The following is a 16,250-nucleotide window of genomic DNA, read 5'->3' as shown; positions in this document are numbered from 1 at the left end:
GGTGTACGGTCTTATGTCCGTATTCTCTACTCTTAAGATTTAAGTAAGAGATTGTAATGGTAGGTTGTCTCGGTAGTCTTTATCAAGGATTAGTTCTAACTGGGACAACTTGGTTAAAACAAATAAAACAATATTACTTATCTATATAAGATAAATTTATAGATTTATAGTAATATCTTAAATATTATTGAGTATTTATTAACAAAATAGAAGTGTTTTCCAAAAACACTTCCGAAAACAAATAAGAACTCTAAAAATAAAGAAAAGTATAATAAGAGCCATAGTATGACTGACTTCTCAGCTATAGTCTTAGATTACACGTGTACGCGCCAGATCTTCTCTTGTCAGTCTTCTCCCTTCTCTCTTCAACCTTCTTCAAAACTCCCTCATCCTCTGCAAACAAACCCAATAACTTTCACCATGAAGTCATGAACTAACCCCCATCACCACCGCCACCGTTACCGCCACCGTCACTGCCACCGCAACCGTCTCCACGGTCTCCATGGCAGACAATTTACCGTCACAAGCACCAACACCAGCAACCCCGTCAATGCAAACTTCTCCCCCCAAACCCCTCCAATCCCCGCCAAACCCTATGCTGGACCCCACTCCCTCCTCCTTAACCCCCTCCACCCCCGCCACGTCAGCGCCCTTGCTCCACCGCCCTCCTTCTCAGCCCGTCGCCACCCCGTCGACACCTCAACAACAACAGAACCAATCTTCCTCTCCTTCTCTTGACCCGCAAATTCTCCAACAACAACAACAAATGGTTCAGAACGTTAACGTTGCAGCCATGTCGAATTACCAAATCCCACAAACCTTGAATCGATCCTCCTCAATCTCACGGCTGAATCAAATTCAACAGCAGCAGCAGCAACAACAACATTCTGCATACACCGTCTTGAGGCAACAAGCTTTGTACGGTCAAGTGAATTTCAATCAACAGAATCAGCAGCAAACCCAGCAAAACNAACTTGGTTAAAACAAATAAAACAATATTACTTATCTATATAAGATAAATTTATAGATTTATAGTAATATCTTAAATATTATTGAGTATTTATGAACAAAATAGAAGTGTTTTCCAAAAACACTTCCGAAAACAAATAAGAATTCTAAAAGAAAAGGAAAGTATAATAAGAGCCGTAGTATGACTTGACTTTCTCAGCTATAGTCTTAGATTACACGTGTACGCGCCAGATCTTCTCTTGTCAGTCTTCTCCCTTCTCTCTTCAACCTTCTTCAAAACTCCCTCATCCTCTGCAAACAAACCCAATAACTTTCACCATGAAGTCATGAACTAACCCCCATCACCACCGCCACCGTTACCGCCACCGTCACTGCCACCGCAACCGTCTCCACGGTCTCCATGGCAGACAATTTACCGTCACAAGCACCAACACCAGCAACCCCGTCAATGCAAACTTCTCCCCCCAAACCCCTCCAATCCCCGCCAAACCCTATGCTGGACCCCACTCCCTCCTCCTTAACCCCCTCCACCCCCGCCACGTCAGCGCCCTTTCTCCACCGCCCTCCTTCTCAGCCCGTCGCCACCCCGTCGACACCTCAACAACAACAGAACCAATCTTCCTCTCCTTCTCTTGACCCACAAATTCTCCAACAACAACAACAAATGGTTCAGAACGTTAACGTTGCAGCCATGTCGAATTACCAAATCCCACAAACCTTGAATCGATCCTCCTCAATCTCACGGCTGAATCAAATTCAACAGCAGCAGCAGCAACAACAACATTCTGCATACACCGTCTTGAGGCAACAAGCTTTGTACGGTCAAGTGAATTTCAATCAACAGAATCAGCAGCAAACCCAGCAAAACCCTCAACTAGGTTCTTCTAATTTGTCACGCTCAGGCCTTATTGGGCAGACGGGGCACCTGCCCATGCTGACTGGGGCATCCGCTGCCCAGTTCAATTTACAGTCTCAATTGCTCGCTTCGGTATTGATTTTATGAAATTTTGTATTTTATTTTAACTTGAATTTGGTGTGCTATACTTACAAATTATGGAATTTTGTGTTTTATTTTAACTTGAATTTGGGATGCTATATTTGCAAAGTAGGAACTTTCTGTAAAACTGGTACGCGTTGTATGTTATTAGAATGATGTTATGGATTATCCCTTTTTTGGTGGGTTCCGGTCGCAATTCAAATGGTATATACTTATTAAGCAAATTAGAACATGCGATGTCACTGTAATACAGTAGTGTCAGATAAGTTTGTATGAAGAGATATGTCTAGGTAGTTCTGAGTGTAGTTGTACTATGTGGCTAATGTTAGATTGTATGTTTGAAACCTGGTTTATGTTGTGGTTATGATCATATATGATTGGATATGTGAGGGTTATTTGCTTTATCTTTGATATCAGTGATTGTTGCATTGGTTTCAATGAAGTAGTTTTGTTGCTTTTGGAAATGATATTTGCATTAGTTTGGTGTTTTGTGAGTGATAGGGAGACTGTAGTTTTAGTTAAATGGGCTATTTGGGTCACCTTTTATGTAGTGCTTGATTTGTTATTGCTCTGCACTCTAATGACCATAATATCAATGTTTTTTAGAAGAATTAGTTTGCTTTTGCAAGTGAGATTAGGTTTTTCTTAGAAGCTGTGAAGAAGTGGTGTAGAGAACATATTATTTTTTTCAATGCTGCACTTTATGAACTTTTTTTTTTCAGTGGTCCCAGTTGGTTTAGAAGTTAAGATCTTTCTTGGGTGAGATGGAACCATATATTGTAACATTATTTCGTGAAGTATAATTTGAACATGCTGAAAAGGGGTTGAAATATTGAAGCTTTGTTTGTGGTGTTTATCATCATGAAGTTTACGCTTTCGTATGAAAGTTGAATTTACTTAAAAGTTACAGGAGCATTTAAAGTTATTTTATGTGGTGGTTAATATGTGCACCCTTTTGCTTAATTATGGACTATCTGCAGCCATATCTTCTGTAACAATTAGAATATTGTAATGAACTGCCTTGTTCAGAACGATAAGATAACTATCATATACCTGATTGCGTTAGCAATTAAATTTTAGGGAATCTAAGACTTTTTCTACGTTAGTAATTTCCATAATGGTAGTAACCTTTTTGTTGATAACTTCATAATTTGCATGATTGATTTTGCATAGGAGAGTGAGAAATTTTCATTGGTAGATATTATGCTGGACCAATATCTATAAATTCTGGCTTCCTTGTCCTTTCCTGAAAAAATTGAGGTTTTGGATGTAGCCGAGGCAGAAAACTGGATTAGTGCAAGGATCCCAATTCCATCCTGGTAATTCGCCTGGGCAGCCTTTGCAAGGAATGCAAGCAATGGGGATGATGGGGCCACTTAATTTGGGCTCACAATTGAGGGCTGGTGGGGCCCTTGCTTATGCACAACAGCGAATGAATCAGGGGCAGATGCGGCAGCAACTGTCACAACAGAATGCTCTTAACTCCCCTCAGGTATAATTTCCTTCTAATGCTTCTGTGCTCTGTTTTCCTTCTGTTATTTTGGTAAACGATTACGTTTTCTGTTTCCTTTTTCTGTTTAATTATTGTCTTATCACTATCACTCAATTCCTTCCCTTGTGGTCTTTTTCTAGTTTTCTGGAAGGATGCAAATTAATAAGTATATTTCCTAATTGGTAAATGTATTGGTTCCATGTTGATAGATGGTGTTGTGCACCATAGTAGCTTATTGATATTGTGTTACGCTTATATAACATTTCTCCTTCAAGTGGACGGATAACTATTGAAAGATTAGTAATTATTCATGGCCTATGTGAGAGATTGAGAAATAAAATAACCATTGACTTTGCTATGTTTTTTCCTTTTAGTTGGTTTGGAAACAAGTGTATTTATCCACCTGATACAAAACTTACCCAGGGACATGAGCATTTTGTTCCTCCTTTTTTATAGATAAAATAAGCTATATGACAGTATTTTGCCTCTGAGATTTTCACATTGGGTGTTCCTTAATAGTAGTGGCACATTTCGTGAAGATTTTTCCTGGAGTGAAATCTTATGCAATGTTTTTATGTGGGTTTTTAATTCATTTTCCCTTTGTAATTTGTGTGCATGAATTTGACGTCCAATTTATTTTCAAAATCTTCAGGTCCAAAACTTACCCAGGACTTCATCTCTGGCATTTATGAACCCTCAGTTATCTGGCCTGGCTCAGAATGGACAGCCGGGTATGATGCAGAGCTCTTTGTCGCCGCAACAGTGGTTGAAGCAAATGCCGACAATGTCTAACCCTGCCTCACCTTCATTCCGTCTCCAACTACATCAGAGGCAGCCACAAGTCCTCTTACAGCAGCAACTGGCTTCGTCTTCGCAGTTACACCAGAATTCTTTGGCCTTGAACCCACAGCAATTATCCCAGCTGGTTCAGCAGCAGCAGCCACAAATGGGGCATCCACAGATGCATCAAGCTCAACAGCAGACACATACACAGCCGCAGTCACAGTTGCAGCAGCAGCAGCAACAACTACAACAAACACACCAACAACTACAACAGCAGCCAACCTTGCATCAACAGCAACACCAACAGCAGCAGCATTCTCCAAGGCTTCCAGGTCATGCAGTCCAGAAATCTCTTAGCTTGACAGGATCACAACCAGATGCAACTGCCTCTGGTACAACTACACCTGGGGGGAGTTCAAGCCATGGAACAGAAGCAACTAATCAGCTCCTTGGAAAGAGAAAGATACAGGATCTTGTTTCGCAGGTTTTTTCCGTTTTCACTTAGTGTTCTGTTTATATAAGTGTTTTATTTTGAAATTTTGTTTAATTTTTTTGTAAAATATATTAAATCTTTTCAAATTTTGGCTGCTCAGGTTGATTCACGGGGAAAACTGGATCCAGATGTCGAAGATCTTCTTTTGGAGATTGCAGATGACTTTATTGACTCTGTGAGCCTGCTAAGCTAGCTAACTCTTTTATTATGTTTATTTGCTCCTCTTTCTGTGCGTGTGGCGTGCTATCTTCCCAACCAACACACCCCACCCCCCCACAAAAAAAAAACACTTTGTTTTTCATTGGTCAGAAAATTTGCTTTGTACTTTGATCCCCTGTCAGCAAAATTAGTGATGCCATAATGCAGCCTACATGTATAATTTTTAGTCCCACATCTCATTATTTTCCAAAAACCACCGTTTTGGTAGCTATGATTATCTGAGCTGCCCTAAAAGGTCCTTTAAAGTTTCGGCTGAAATTCCCTTCTTCTGCTTCAAGAATAACATATCTAAATGGCACTTACAGTGTTAGAAGATTGCATGGTGTGGTTGGATTTCCTCAATGGAACCTGCTGACATTGGTTTATTAGATCTTGAAATTTCTGCTAGTAACTGTTATGAAGTTACCATGTTGCCATAATAGTCTACACTGTGTACCATATTACGTCATGATAATCTTCACTGGCTATCAACTTCTTTCTAAAAATTAATTAATTATAAAAAATAAAAAAATAAAAAGACCACTAAAGCAGAATTGTTGTATTGTCTTCAGGAAAGAAACTTATTTTCATGTACTTTTTGCAGGTTACTTCATTTGCTTGTAGTCTGGCAAAGCACCGGAAATCATCAACTTTGGAGTCCAAAGATGTATTACTACATTTAGGTTTGTGCTTTCTCTATTATTTGTTCCCCCAGAAGATTTCTGATGTTTGATTATGCATATTGCTATTTGTTTCTTATGTTTGATCACTGGTTTACTGGTTAGCAGTTTGGTTGATATCTAGGATAGATTATATTGTTTATGATATGATAAAGCAGTGAAACAAAGATGTTTCAATGAAGATTGTTTTGGTGAAATCTAAATTCAGCCAGCAAGTGTAATGTTTTACTCATTTCTCAATGAATCTGTTACGCTGAATGTATGTGCAGAGAAGAATTGGGATTTGACAGTTCCTGGATTCTCAAGTGAAGGGCAGAAACACCAGAGGAAACCGGTAAGCATTTTATTTCTTTATTGAAGACCTTGATATGCAACATGATGATTCAGTATTTCTTTCTCTCTTTCTATTTCTCACTCTTCTACTTGCCTTGATTCGTAATCACATTGGTTCCATGGTATAAAGGACTTAATGGTAGAAGGAAAATGATAGAGTTACTGAAAAGTTTACATCGAATGACGTGGCAAAATCCTGACCGTTGATTAATATTAACTGATAATAAATCAACGGTCAGGATTTTGTCACGTCAGTCGGTGCACAAATTCGGTGCACACCCGTCGGTAACTGTAGCATTACTCATGGTAGAAAAGTTCTTGCCTAGTTTAAAATAAACAATAATTCCGGTTGATAAATTTTTTATGATTTTTTCTAAATGGTGCAGTTGTCAAGTGATCTCCACAAAAAGCGTCTTGATATGGTAAGTTGAATTAATTCATTTGTTTAATCTATATCCTTACCTTATGGGGCACTGAAAATGTTCCCTTTACAAATTGTATTCTGTCAGATTCGTACATTGATGGAATCCTCGCAGCCTGAAACCAACGTGAATAATACTAGAGAGATGATGAGACCAGGCTTCAGCAACCAAGTTGGTGTCAATAACTTTATAAGAGCTTCACCAAGTTCTGAGCAGTTTGTTTCACAAGCAGCTGGTTCTCAAATGCTGCAGCAAATAACACGGTATTGATGGATATTTGTTCCCGATTGTAATTTGGTCTTCAGGCTGAATGGTGATGGCCACATGGACCTCATTGGTAAGCATCGTAAGCTTGCAAGTAAACTTTTTGCTGCTGTGCTGCCACTTGTAACTGATAATATATTGTTTCTTTCGACGGATGATGTAGCCAGTCTCATAGATGAGATTTATATTATTAAAGAAAGAAGTGCCATAGATGAGACATTTAAATAAAATTCTGGCTGCACATGAAACATTAAGAATCTTGGATCGTTCAATTGCATTCACCATTGTCTTGAAACTTAAAAATAAGAGGGAGGGAGACTGGTTATTAGTTTGATCATAAGAGCCCTGTTGTTTAATTTACATTCATCGTAGACTTCTTGCGAACATTATGCCTCGTTTACGGTCTATATTTTGCAAATGTTGATTTTACATTCATGATTTCTTAATGCTAAAGACACTTTCTTTTTAACTTCGTTTTGCAGATTGAATCAAGATTAACAAAAGCAAAAGCTATAGTCGGATCGCTGAAGCACGGGCTGTAATAACTCGGCAAGTAGTAGTATGAAAGAACAAATTCCCAGAAAGTTGACCTCTAATTTTTCATTTTACGCTGTTGATTTATGTCTATTTGCTTTGGTGAATCAAAATATAGTTCTCTATTCATAGTCATAGGCACAAAGTTAAGGTGAGTTTGCATCCCAGTTCATCAAAGCTCATTTAAGTTTAACCAGCATAAATGAAGCTTTGGTTCTGGTCGCTCTTGTTATGTTTATAGATTAAGTTCTGGTGGCTCTTCACACATCTTATTTGTCTTTTTTTTTTTTTTTTTTTTTCATGATTTAGACTTTTATACTTTTGTATATTAGTTTACAAATTAATAGTGCAGGATTTGTTAGCTTTGCCCAGAAAACCAGATTCTTAATTTGCACTCTTTTTTTATCTATTAAACAGATGAATGCCATATGTCGGTTTCATTTAAAATGATATATTGGTTTCATTTAAAATGATATATTTGTTTCATTTAAGACTTTATGATGTGGCGATCATCGAAGTTCAATGAAAATTTTCAGGCTCATTGAAGGCCGAAGGAGGCTTTGTGCATATGCCCAAGCCCGATTGTTGAGTAATAATAGTAAGGGTTAATATTAGACATGACAAAACGGGTTTGGACTCATGGGTCGGTCCATACCCGGGTAAATAATATAGGGTACAGGTCAAGTCTTGTGAACCCGTGAAAATTGCACTTGTACTCGCCCAGCCCATTTTGTCAAATATATATATATATATAACAAAACACCAATAAATTTTCCTCAAATCTCGCCTTCTCTGTTCAACAAACTAACCCACACCCATTGTTTTAAAAGCCAGATCGAAGGGCAACCCGTTCTGTTACTTGGGTCATGATTCAATCGGTCTAATCAGTTGGACCGTCGGTTGGATTGGTGACATCATCACACATTATAATTATGTTAGCATATTTTTAAAAAACTTTTATTTTTTAGATTTCTATTTTTTAATAAGACAATAACAACTTAATTACTGTCCAACATGATTCAAAGTTCTAATTCAACAATAATCTCAACATAATTTAAGTATTTAACAACAATCCAAAATCCAAATCTAAACATAATGTTGTATTTACATATTAAATGATAAAATACATAATAAGTAAGAATATAATTCTCATATTAGATGCCACTGAACATAAAGGTAATCAAATTATAGTTTGATGATGAAATTTCTGAATCAAGGTCAGAGAATATAACCAAAATATGGCAAGGACAATATTCCAAAATCAAATATACTCGTAAGGTGGGATTTACAATAGAAAGAATAATTATTTCATTCAATGAAACGTATGAAAAATTAAAATACAACACTTCAGCATACACACGAGATTGGGAAAATCATGTTGACAAAAATTGTTGGTTTACAGTTTACACACTAAATTTTATCTGCACCTTTGCCGAGAAAAACTAGGGGATCATATTGGTTGTGTAATTTCTACTGGTAGAATCCATTGCTCCATAGGGTCTGCTTGAAGCACCCATTGAACCTCGGAAGGACGCGTATGAGGCTTTAGCTGATTCTGGCAAAGAGTCCATCGGAATCGACACCACGAAGCATGCAGCCAAGAACTACAATACACAAACCTCAGCTACTTAATCTGGAAACCATAAATCATCAAAACAAACGATATGAACCTGATCAAGGCTCGAATGAACACAAAAACCAGATCTTGATCACAAAAATTACAGCTTTCTAACCTGACCAACAACGTAAACCCAGATACATAAAGCAAGATCACAAGGTAAAAGAGTGAGAACCCATCAAGAAAAACACAAGAAAACTAAAAAAAGGGTACGTGATTTCAAGGATCAAAACTGCAAGAGCCTTACCTGGATCGAGGAATGGAGTTGTCGTCAACGAATGGAGCTGTTGCCGTCGATTTCCAGCGAGGAACGGAGCTGTTGTCGTCGATTTCTGGCGAGGGAGTTCAGTTGCGACTTGGTGAATTCCGAATGGTTGCGATTTCAGACTTAGGGAGTGGGTTGATTGCGATTTGAGTGGGATTTTAGAGAGAAATTTTCGAAGAGAAGCTGATAAATCTGAGAGAAACTGAGAAAGGGAAGAAGCTGAGAAACAGAGAAAGGAAATCGATGGAATGGGCTGCGATTAGGGGTTTTTGAAATCATACCGGTTTATCCGCCGGTCCGGTTGGACCGGAGGTTCATTTACTTTATCCGAGTTTTGACCGGGTTAAAGCGACTTAATGCATAATGACGGTTTTAAGGTTGACTCGAACCGGACACTTGACTGGTTCCCGGTCCAACCGGTCCGGTCCGGTTTTAAAACAGTGCCCACACCACGTTGACCATTTTTCTTCAGTTCCGCTGTCGTTCCCCAATTTTGCTGTCGTTCCTCAGTTCAGCTGGAAGTTGGTGTCTTCTTGCTGCGTTTGTTCTTTCTTTATTGAGGTAAAGTTTAATTCAATCTAAACACCTCTTCTCTCTCGACCATCGACTGCGACGTTTGACACTTTCCTACCAATACCATCTCATATCTCTCTCCATTTACAATAGATAATCTCTTCTCTCTTCTCTCTTCGATCGACCCTTCCTCATTCTTTGTCGCCGTCAACTGTCGTTGCTTAGGTAAGAATCTGTCAAGCTAAATATGGATTGTTGTGTGTTCATTAGTTTGCCTTGAGTAGATTGAGAGCACACAAAAATTGATGTGATTCGGCCATAATGGTTTACACCCAGTTCAATAAAACCAAAGTCCCCATTCTCAATCTCAAATCTCGTTCTATGCAACACATCCTCAATAATCCGAAATCCAGGTTTTTTTATTTGATCGAAGATAAAATTTGTTTAGATTTGAGCTTGAGAGATTGTAGATGATGGTTATGTGTGTTGCGTATCATTTAGTTTTATCAGATAAGGGAAAGAGGATATGATGATGAGTCTCCTCGTTGGATTATTGAGTCTCCTTGTAACACCCCCATCAAGGTATGTAACTTTATTTATGCCCTAATAACCTTAGTTGAATTTTGTTAAAGTTATCTTGAACAAGTGTGAAGAAAATTCCTTAAACCTTCATTAGGGGTAAAATGGTCTTTTCACTCACAATTAGTTGAAAAAGTGGGGAGTGAAAAGAAGTAAAATAACATGGAGAAGTTACTAAAAATGAGGGCATTTTTGTAATTGACTAAAGGACATAGATGAAATTTTTAAAAAGTGTAAGGATAAAATGGGAAACTACATATATATATAAGAGTTCAAGAAGAGAAACCCTAGCCACTCTACCCATAGTTCACGCCACCTTCAACCTAAATTTTCTCAATTTGTTCTTCCACTAATTCCAAGGAAATTCATAGGATTTTGGCTATATTTTGATAGATTTTCAATCCTAATCATCTAAAGGTAAGATTCTTGCACCAAAATGTGAGATTTAATTTTAAAGTTTTGAATTCTTATGGTTTTATATGCTTAGGGTTTAAGAGGAAGGGGAATTCTACCAAAGAGAGATTATAGTGTTGGAATTGCTCAAATTCAAGGTAAGTAAATCCAACTTTAGCTTTGATTGGATAAATACTAGAAATTCTTATATGTTGTATGTGTGTTTGGATGATGAGAATTATGGATTGAAAATTGAGGTTGTTTGATATGTGAATTTCATGGCCATGAGAAGTAATTTATTATATGTGATGAGAAGCAATTTATTAGTATGTGACGAGAAGTGACTTACTAGTATGTGATGAGAATTGATTTATTAGTATGTGATGAGAAGTGATGTATTTGTGTGTGTTGAGTTGATGGGATTTTGGATGAAAAATGAAAGAATGGATGTGGAAAGATGGAGGATGAAATTCGGCTAGGTTGATTGTTGGCTTTAGGGAGTTTTTTGCTCCAATTTTGGTGGCTTGAGAAATAGGTGGAAGTGTAACCAATTTAGGGTTTGTATGTGCATGTAAGGTGTTTGATGAAATGTCAAAGAAAGTGCATATACATGAGTATGTTGGATTATTACTTTGTTATGGAAATGTTGTTGGTAGAGAACATTAGTTCCATAATGATATCTTAATATGCCATAATGCATTCATACATTTGAGCATTTGTATTTAGAAAGAATAGCAAAGAATGAGCATATTTACATGCACATATACATGTATGAGAACATTAAAGAATAAAGAGAAAGAAAGAAAAGAAATTAAATGTAGAATTATTGTTTTAAGAAATATAATTAAAGAACAATTCAAATCTGAAATTTTGTTTCAAGAAATATAAAAAGATAAGAGAACAGAAGGTTGTTGCGATGGGGAACCCGTGAGTGACAGAGAAGAACAATAGCCGCGCATGCACGCCGCCTTTAGTGAGCAGCCTCAAAATAAGAAAGAAGAATTTGTACAGTCCGTAAGAAGTGCATGTGGATGTGGACTGTCCGTAAAAAGTGCATGTGAATGAGGACTGTACCCAAGAAAGAATTTGAGAATACACTCACACGGCTAGGGTTCTGAATCCATGCCTCCACCGAGCCCGATCGGCAAAGAAAGAAAAGAAAAGAAAGAAAATAATAGAAAAGAAAGAAAGAAAGAAAATAATAGAAAAAGCAAGAAAGAAAATAATAGAAACAGAAAAAGAAAGAAACGTAGAAAAATAAAGAAAAATAGAATAAGAAAATAGAAAAACATAAAAGAAAATGCATTCATAGAAAAGTTTATGCATCATGTCATTTCTATTATTCCGAGTTAGTTTTCCTATTTGTGCTTACATATCGGTAAGTAAGAAACTAGAATCGTAGAAAACAGAGAAGAATAAAGAAGCTTGGTGTAAGGAAAGAAATTCAGAATCTGAGTAACGGAGAAAGAAGAGAAGTGTTGTGGGTTTACTTACTGAGCAATTAGTGCTCACTCCGTTGATTTCACTGTTTTTGCAGGTAGTAGATGAGATGCGGTTGGATGGGATGTCAAGTAGTGGAGGAGAAAGGCAACACTATCGGACTATAATTTTGAGTTTATCTTTGTGACTATGGTACTTGATGTAGAGATTTGTATATAAAAGTAATGCTATTTTTGGGTCCATATATGTTTTTATATGATATATTTAGTGAGTTTTCATTTTATATCTCTCAAGTATACTAGCTAGAAAGAATATTATATTTTTTGTATCAAAGCATGGTTTTGGGATGTGACAATGTGCCTCTCCCGCCGCACTGACGTACCGTAGCCGACCGTTGTAAGTTGTTTCTTTCCATAGTTATCGTAGATGAGTTAACTTAGTTGACTAATAGTGTTGGTGCTATGTGATTTAGATGAGACGTATGACTCGATTAGGTAAAAAGAATGCAGTAAGTGCGGGTGAACCGTCCAACCCGTCAGGACCTACTCCCCCTGTCCTCGATGAAAAAAGGATTCGTAGTATTGTACAGCAGGTTATGGTAGAGAGTCAAGGGAGACCGATATCAAAGAGAGTTGAAACACCAGTCATTGTATCGACCACCAGAGAGGAGAGGGAGAGGTCGATACCCCCTGTAGGACAAAGCCGTCTTGAGCCTATATATGGGTTACCCAGTCAACATCAGCCGTCAGAATTCGAAGGTACAACGGACCCAATAGTAGTAGAAGAGTGGATTAGGTCCGTGGAACGTACGATGATACTGTTTCCCATGAGAGACCAGGAGAAGATCCAGTATGCTAGTTTTCTATTTCAGGGTGATGCCCGGATTTGGTGGGAGTTGATTAGGCCTGCAATCGAACCGAACATGAACGAACGGGCCCGTTCGAAAATTGTTCGATAAGCATGTTCGATTGTTCGTGTTCGATTGTTCGTGTTCGTGTTCGTGTTCGTTCGACTAACATGTTCGACTAACTTGTTCGTTCGACTAACTCATTCGATAATTTGTAAATACTTGTTCGACTAACTCGTTCGATAATTTGTAAATACCTAAATATTTTAAATGTTTACATATATATTTTGTATCAACACCCATAAATTTATAGTGGAATGAAAGTCTATTGTAATATATGATCAATACATACGTGTGATTAATTTGTTATACATACATACATATATATATATTGTATCAACACCCATAAATTCATAGTGAAATGATGGCCTATTATAATATATGATCAATACATATGTGTGATTAATTTGTTATATATAATGTGTAATTGTGTATATACAAAATTATTATCATACATATATTAATCATAGGTTAAATATGTTATGAAATTACCAAAATTATAGGTTATCATATATTTATTATCATTACATAAATTATCATAAATATTTTAAATGTTTACATATATATTTTGTATCAACACCCATAAATTTAGAGTAAAATGAAAATCTATTGTAATATATGATCAATACATATGTGTGATTAATATTATATATATATATATATATTATCATTACTGTCTACATATTTATTTTGTACCAACACCTATAAATTCATAGTGATATGAGAGTTTATTGTAATATGTGATCAATACAAATGTGTGATTAATTTAGGTTTAATTAAACTATTATATTATTAAATTTGGTATGCTATACATCACTTGATTATACAATATGTTATGTTTATCAATTTACCATACTATATTTATTATTTATTAATTGAAATGTTATCTTATAATATTTAATTATTGATTACATTTAGAAAAATATGAAGCTATTATGTTATTGGATTTACTATATTATTTATCACTTGATTATACAATTTATTATGTTATTAAATTTGTCATGCTATGTATCATAGTAATTTATTACTTTTTAATTAAAATGCTATATACTTATATATTTAATTATTGATGACATTTGGAAAAAAAAAATCCAAACATATTATATATATAAGAAAAACAAAAGTATCATAATATTTTATTATTGATTACCATTAAAAAAAATTCATCCAAACTCAATCAAACATAATATAAAAATGGAATTTTTTTTTTTAATTATAATAATGCATAACATGTTTTTCGAACATAAACGAACGAACAATCGAACTATTGTTCGCGAACGGATGAATTAGTCGAACGTATAGTGTTCGCGAACATAATCGAACGAACAACCCCTGTTCGAACTCGATCGAACATATTATCGAACAATTATCGAACTGTTCGCGAACAAATGTTCGCGAACATTATCGAACAGTAATCGAACGAACAACGAACGTTCGCAAACTGTTCGGTTCGTTTGCAGCCCTAGAGTTGATGGAGTATGTGCATGAGACAGCCATTATGACTTGGGGAGATTTTAGACGACTGTTTGAGGCAGAATACCAAACGATTGAACGGGTTCATGAGAAGACCCAAGAATTTATTAGCTTGCAGCAGGGGTCCAGTTCGGTGAAGGAATATTCAGTGAGGTTTAATTCCTTGGAGAGGTTCGCACTCGGTATAGTAAGCACACCATAATTGAGGAGGGATAAGTTTGTGCATGGGCTGAAACCAGAAATAGCTCGAGATGTAATGGCAGGTGCCCAGCCCCCTCAGACCTATAGTGAGGCTTTGAAACGAGCCTTATGGGCTGAAATATTTGTGAATAAGTTGACCCCAACAATTCCATCAGTAGCAGCACCTAGTGATCCACCTCCTGCTTCATGGAGAGATAAAACTGATGTCCCCAGAAATAGAGAATGCAGAAATAAGAAAAGATTTTAGCCGAAGCAGAATAGAAGGGATTGACAGAATAAGTGGCCGAGGATTACTAATTTTCCCCCATGTTAGAAGTGTGGGAGAAATCATCCGGGAGAGTGCCTAAGAGAGTTGGGCCGGAATGTATGTTACAAGTGTCGACAACCGAGACACATGATGAAAGACTGCAAAGCCCCTCTTACACCCGCAGCATAGACATCCAGAGGTACCAATGCTCGGGTGTTTATAGTAACACAGAGTGAAGCCGAGTCTAGCCCATCTGCAGTTTTTGGTAAGTTATTATTTCATTCAGTTTCTCTTTATGCATTAATTGATTCTAGAGCCACACATTCATTTATTACACATGGGATCTTAGAGAGATTAGGTTTGAAACCTGTTATAGTGGGACAACCCATTAAGATAGAATTGTCAAACGATGTTAGTGTGGTAACCCACGAAATGCTTCCAGGGGAGTTCGTAGTGATCCATGGAAGGGAGTTGCTGGTAGATTTGATTGTGTTTGATATGCCCGATTTTGATGTTATTTTAGATATGAATTTTCTAGAGAGATATGGAGTACAGATTGATTGCCGAAAGAAAAAAGCAAGATTTAATCTTAATGATGGTGATAAGTTAAGTTTAGTTTTGGTGAGGGCCACCAGCTTAGTATGTTAATTAGCAGCGTAAAGGCTAGAAAGATGCTAAAAAAAGGGTATTCTAGGTACATTGCTCATATAGTGCAAAGCAGTGATGTCCCACAACCAGAGATTCAGAAGGTGCCAGTAGTCCGAGAGTTTCTAGATGTATTTCTGGAAGATTTTTCGGGTTTACCTCTGGAAAGAGAAGTGGAATTTAGTATTGAGTTGGCACCACGGACAGCACCAATTTCTAAAGCCCCTTATCGAATGACCCTAACCGAGCTTAAGGAATTAAAGAAGCAGCTTCAAGAACTTTTAGATAAGGGCTTTATTCGACCCAGCCACTCTCCTTAGGGTACTCCAATCCTATTTGTGAAAAAGAAAGATGGATCCCTACGGATGTGTATAGATTACAGAGAGTTGAATAAAGTGACAATGAAGAACAAGTACTCGTTACCTCGCATAGATGACTATTTGATCAATTGAAAGGAGCAACAGTGTTTTCAAATATTGATTTGAGGTCGGGTTATCATCAAGTAAGAGTGGCAGAGCAAGATATTGCCAAGACTGCATTTCAGACTAGATATGGGCATTATGAGTTTGTGGTGATGCTCTTTAGGTTAACCAATGTCCCAACAGTCTTTATGGATTTAATGAACCGAGTGTTTCACGATTGCCTTGATTGATTTATAGTGGTGTTTATTGATGACATCTTGGTTTATTCTAAGACAAAAGAGGAGCATGAAGAATACCTAAGATTTGTGCTACAACGATTAAGAGATACGAAACTGTTTACAAAATTTTCTAAGTATGAGTTTTGGCTGGATCAAGTTATCTT

General features: G+C 36.9%; 2 protein-coding genes across 2 annotated transcripts; both read left to right on the top strand.

Moving 5' to 3' along the window:
* The first annotated feature begins 502 nt into the window (after positions 1-502).
* Positions 503-982, top strand: LOC116120360 (transcription initiation factor TFIID subunit 12b-like). Its single transcript, XM_031406311.1, has one exon. It carries the CDS (start codon positions 503-505, stop codon positions 980-982), a length of 480 nt encoding a protein of 159 aa, XP_031262171.1.
* A 281-nt stretch (positions 983-1,263) lies between these two features.
* Positions 1,264-7,552, top strand: LOC116120301 (transcription initiation factor TFIID subunit 12b-like). The gene is made up of 9 exons (XM_031406262.1): positions 1,264-1,957; positions 3,240-3,458; positions 4,111-4,725; positions 4,835-4,909; positions 5,537-5,615; positions 5,882-5,946; positions 6,332-6,367; positions 6,455-6,704; positions 7,114-7,552. Exons 1-8 carry the CDS (start codon positions 1,370-1,372, stop codon positions 6,635-6,637), a joined length of 1,860 nt encoding a protein of 619 aa, XP_031262122.1. The 5' UTR covers positions 1,264-1,369; the 3' UTR covers positions 6,638-6,704; positions 7,114-7,552.
* Positions 7,553-16,250: the final 8,698 nt, after the last annotated feature.

Source organism: Pistacia vera, unplaced genomic scaffold (genome assembly GCF_008641045.1).
Source record: "Pistacia vera cultivar Batoury unplaced genomic scaffold, PisVer_v2 Contig93, whole genome shotgun sequence".
Classification (NCBI taxonomy): Eukaryota; Viridiplantae; Streptophyta; class Magnoliopsida; order Sapindales; family Anacardiaceae; genus Pistacia; species Pistacia vera.
The sequence above is the reverse complement of the archived record's forward strand: the minus strand, read 5'-3'. Positions and strand labels throughout refer to the sequence as shown.

What these genes read in the sequence shown, in the direction of transcription:
- LOC116120301 (XM_031406262.1), top strand. Translation starts at nt 1,370, where the DNA reads ATGGCAGACAATTTACCGTCACAAGCACCAACACCAGCAACCCCGTCA. An exon ending in CAGATGACTTTATTGACTCT is followed by an intron (nt 4,910 to 5,536) that starts GTGAGCCTGCTA and finishes TACTTTTTGCAG; the next exon opens with GTTACTTCATTTGCTTGTAG. An exon ending in AGAAACACCAGAGGAAACCG is followed by an intron (nt 5,947 to 6,331) that starts GTAAGCATTTTA and finishes TAAATGGTGCAG; the next exon opens with TTGTCAAGTGATCTCCACAA.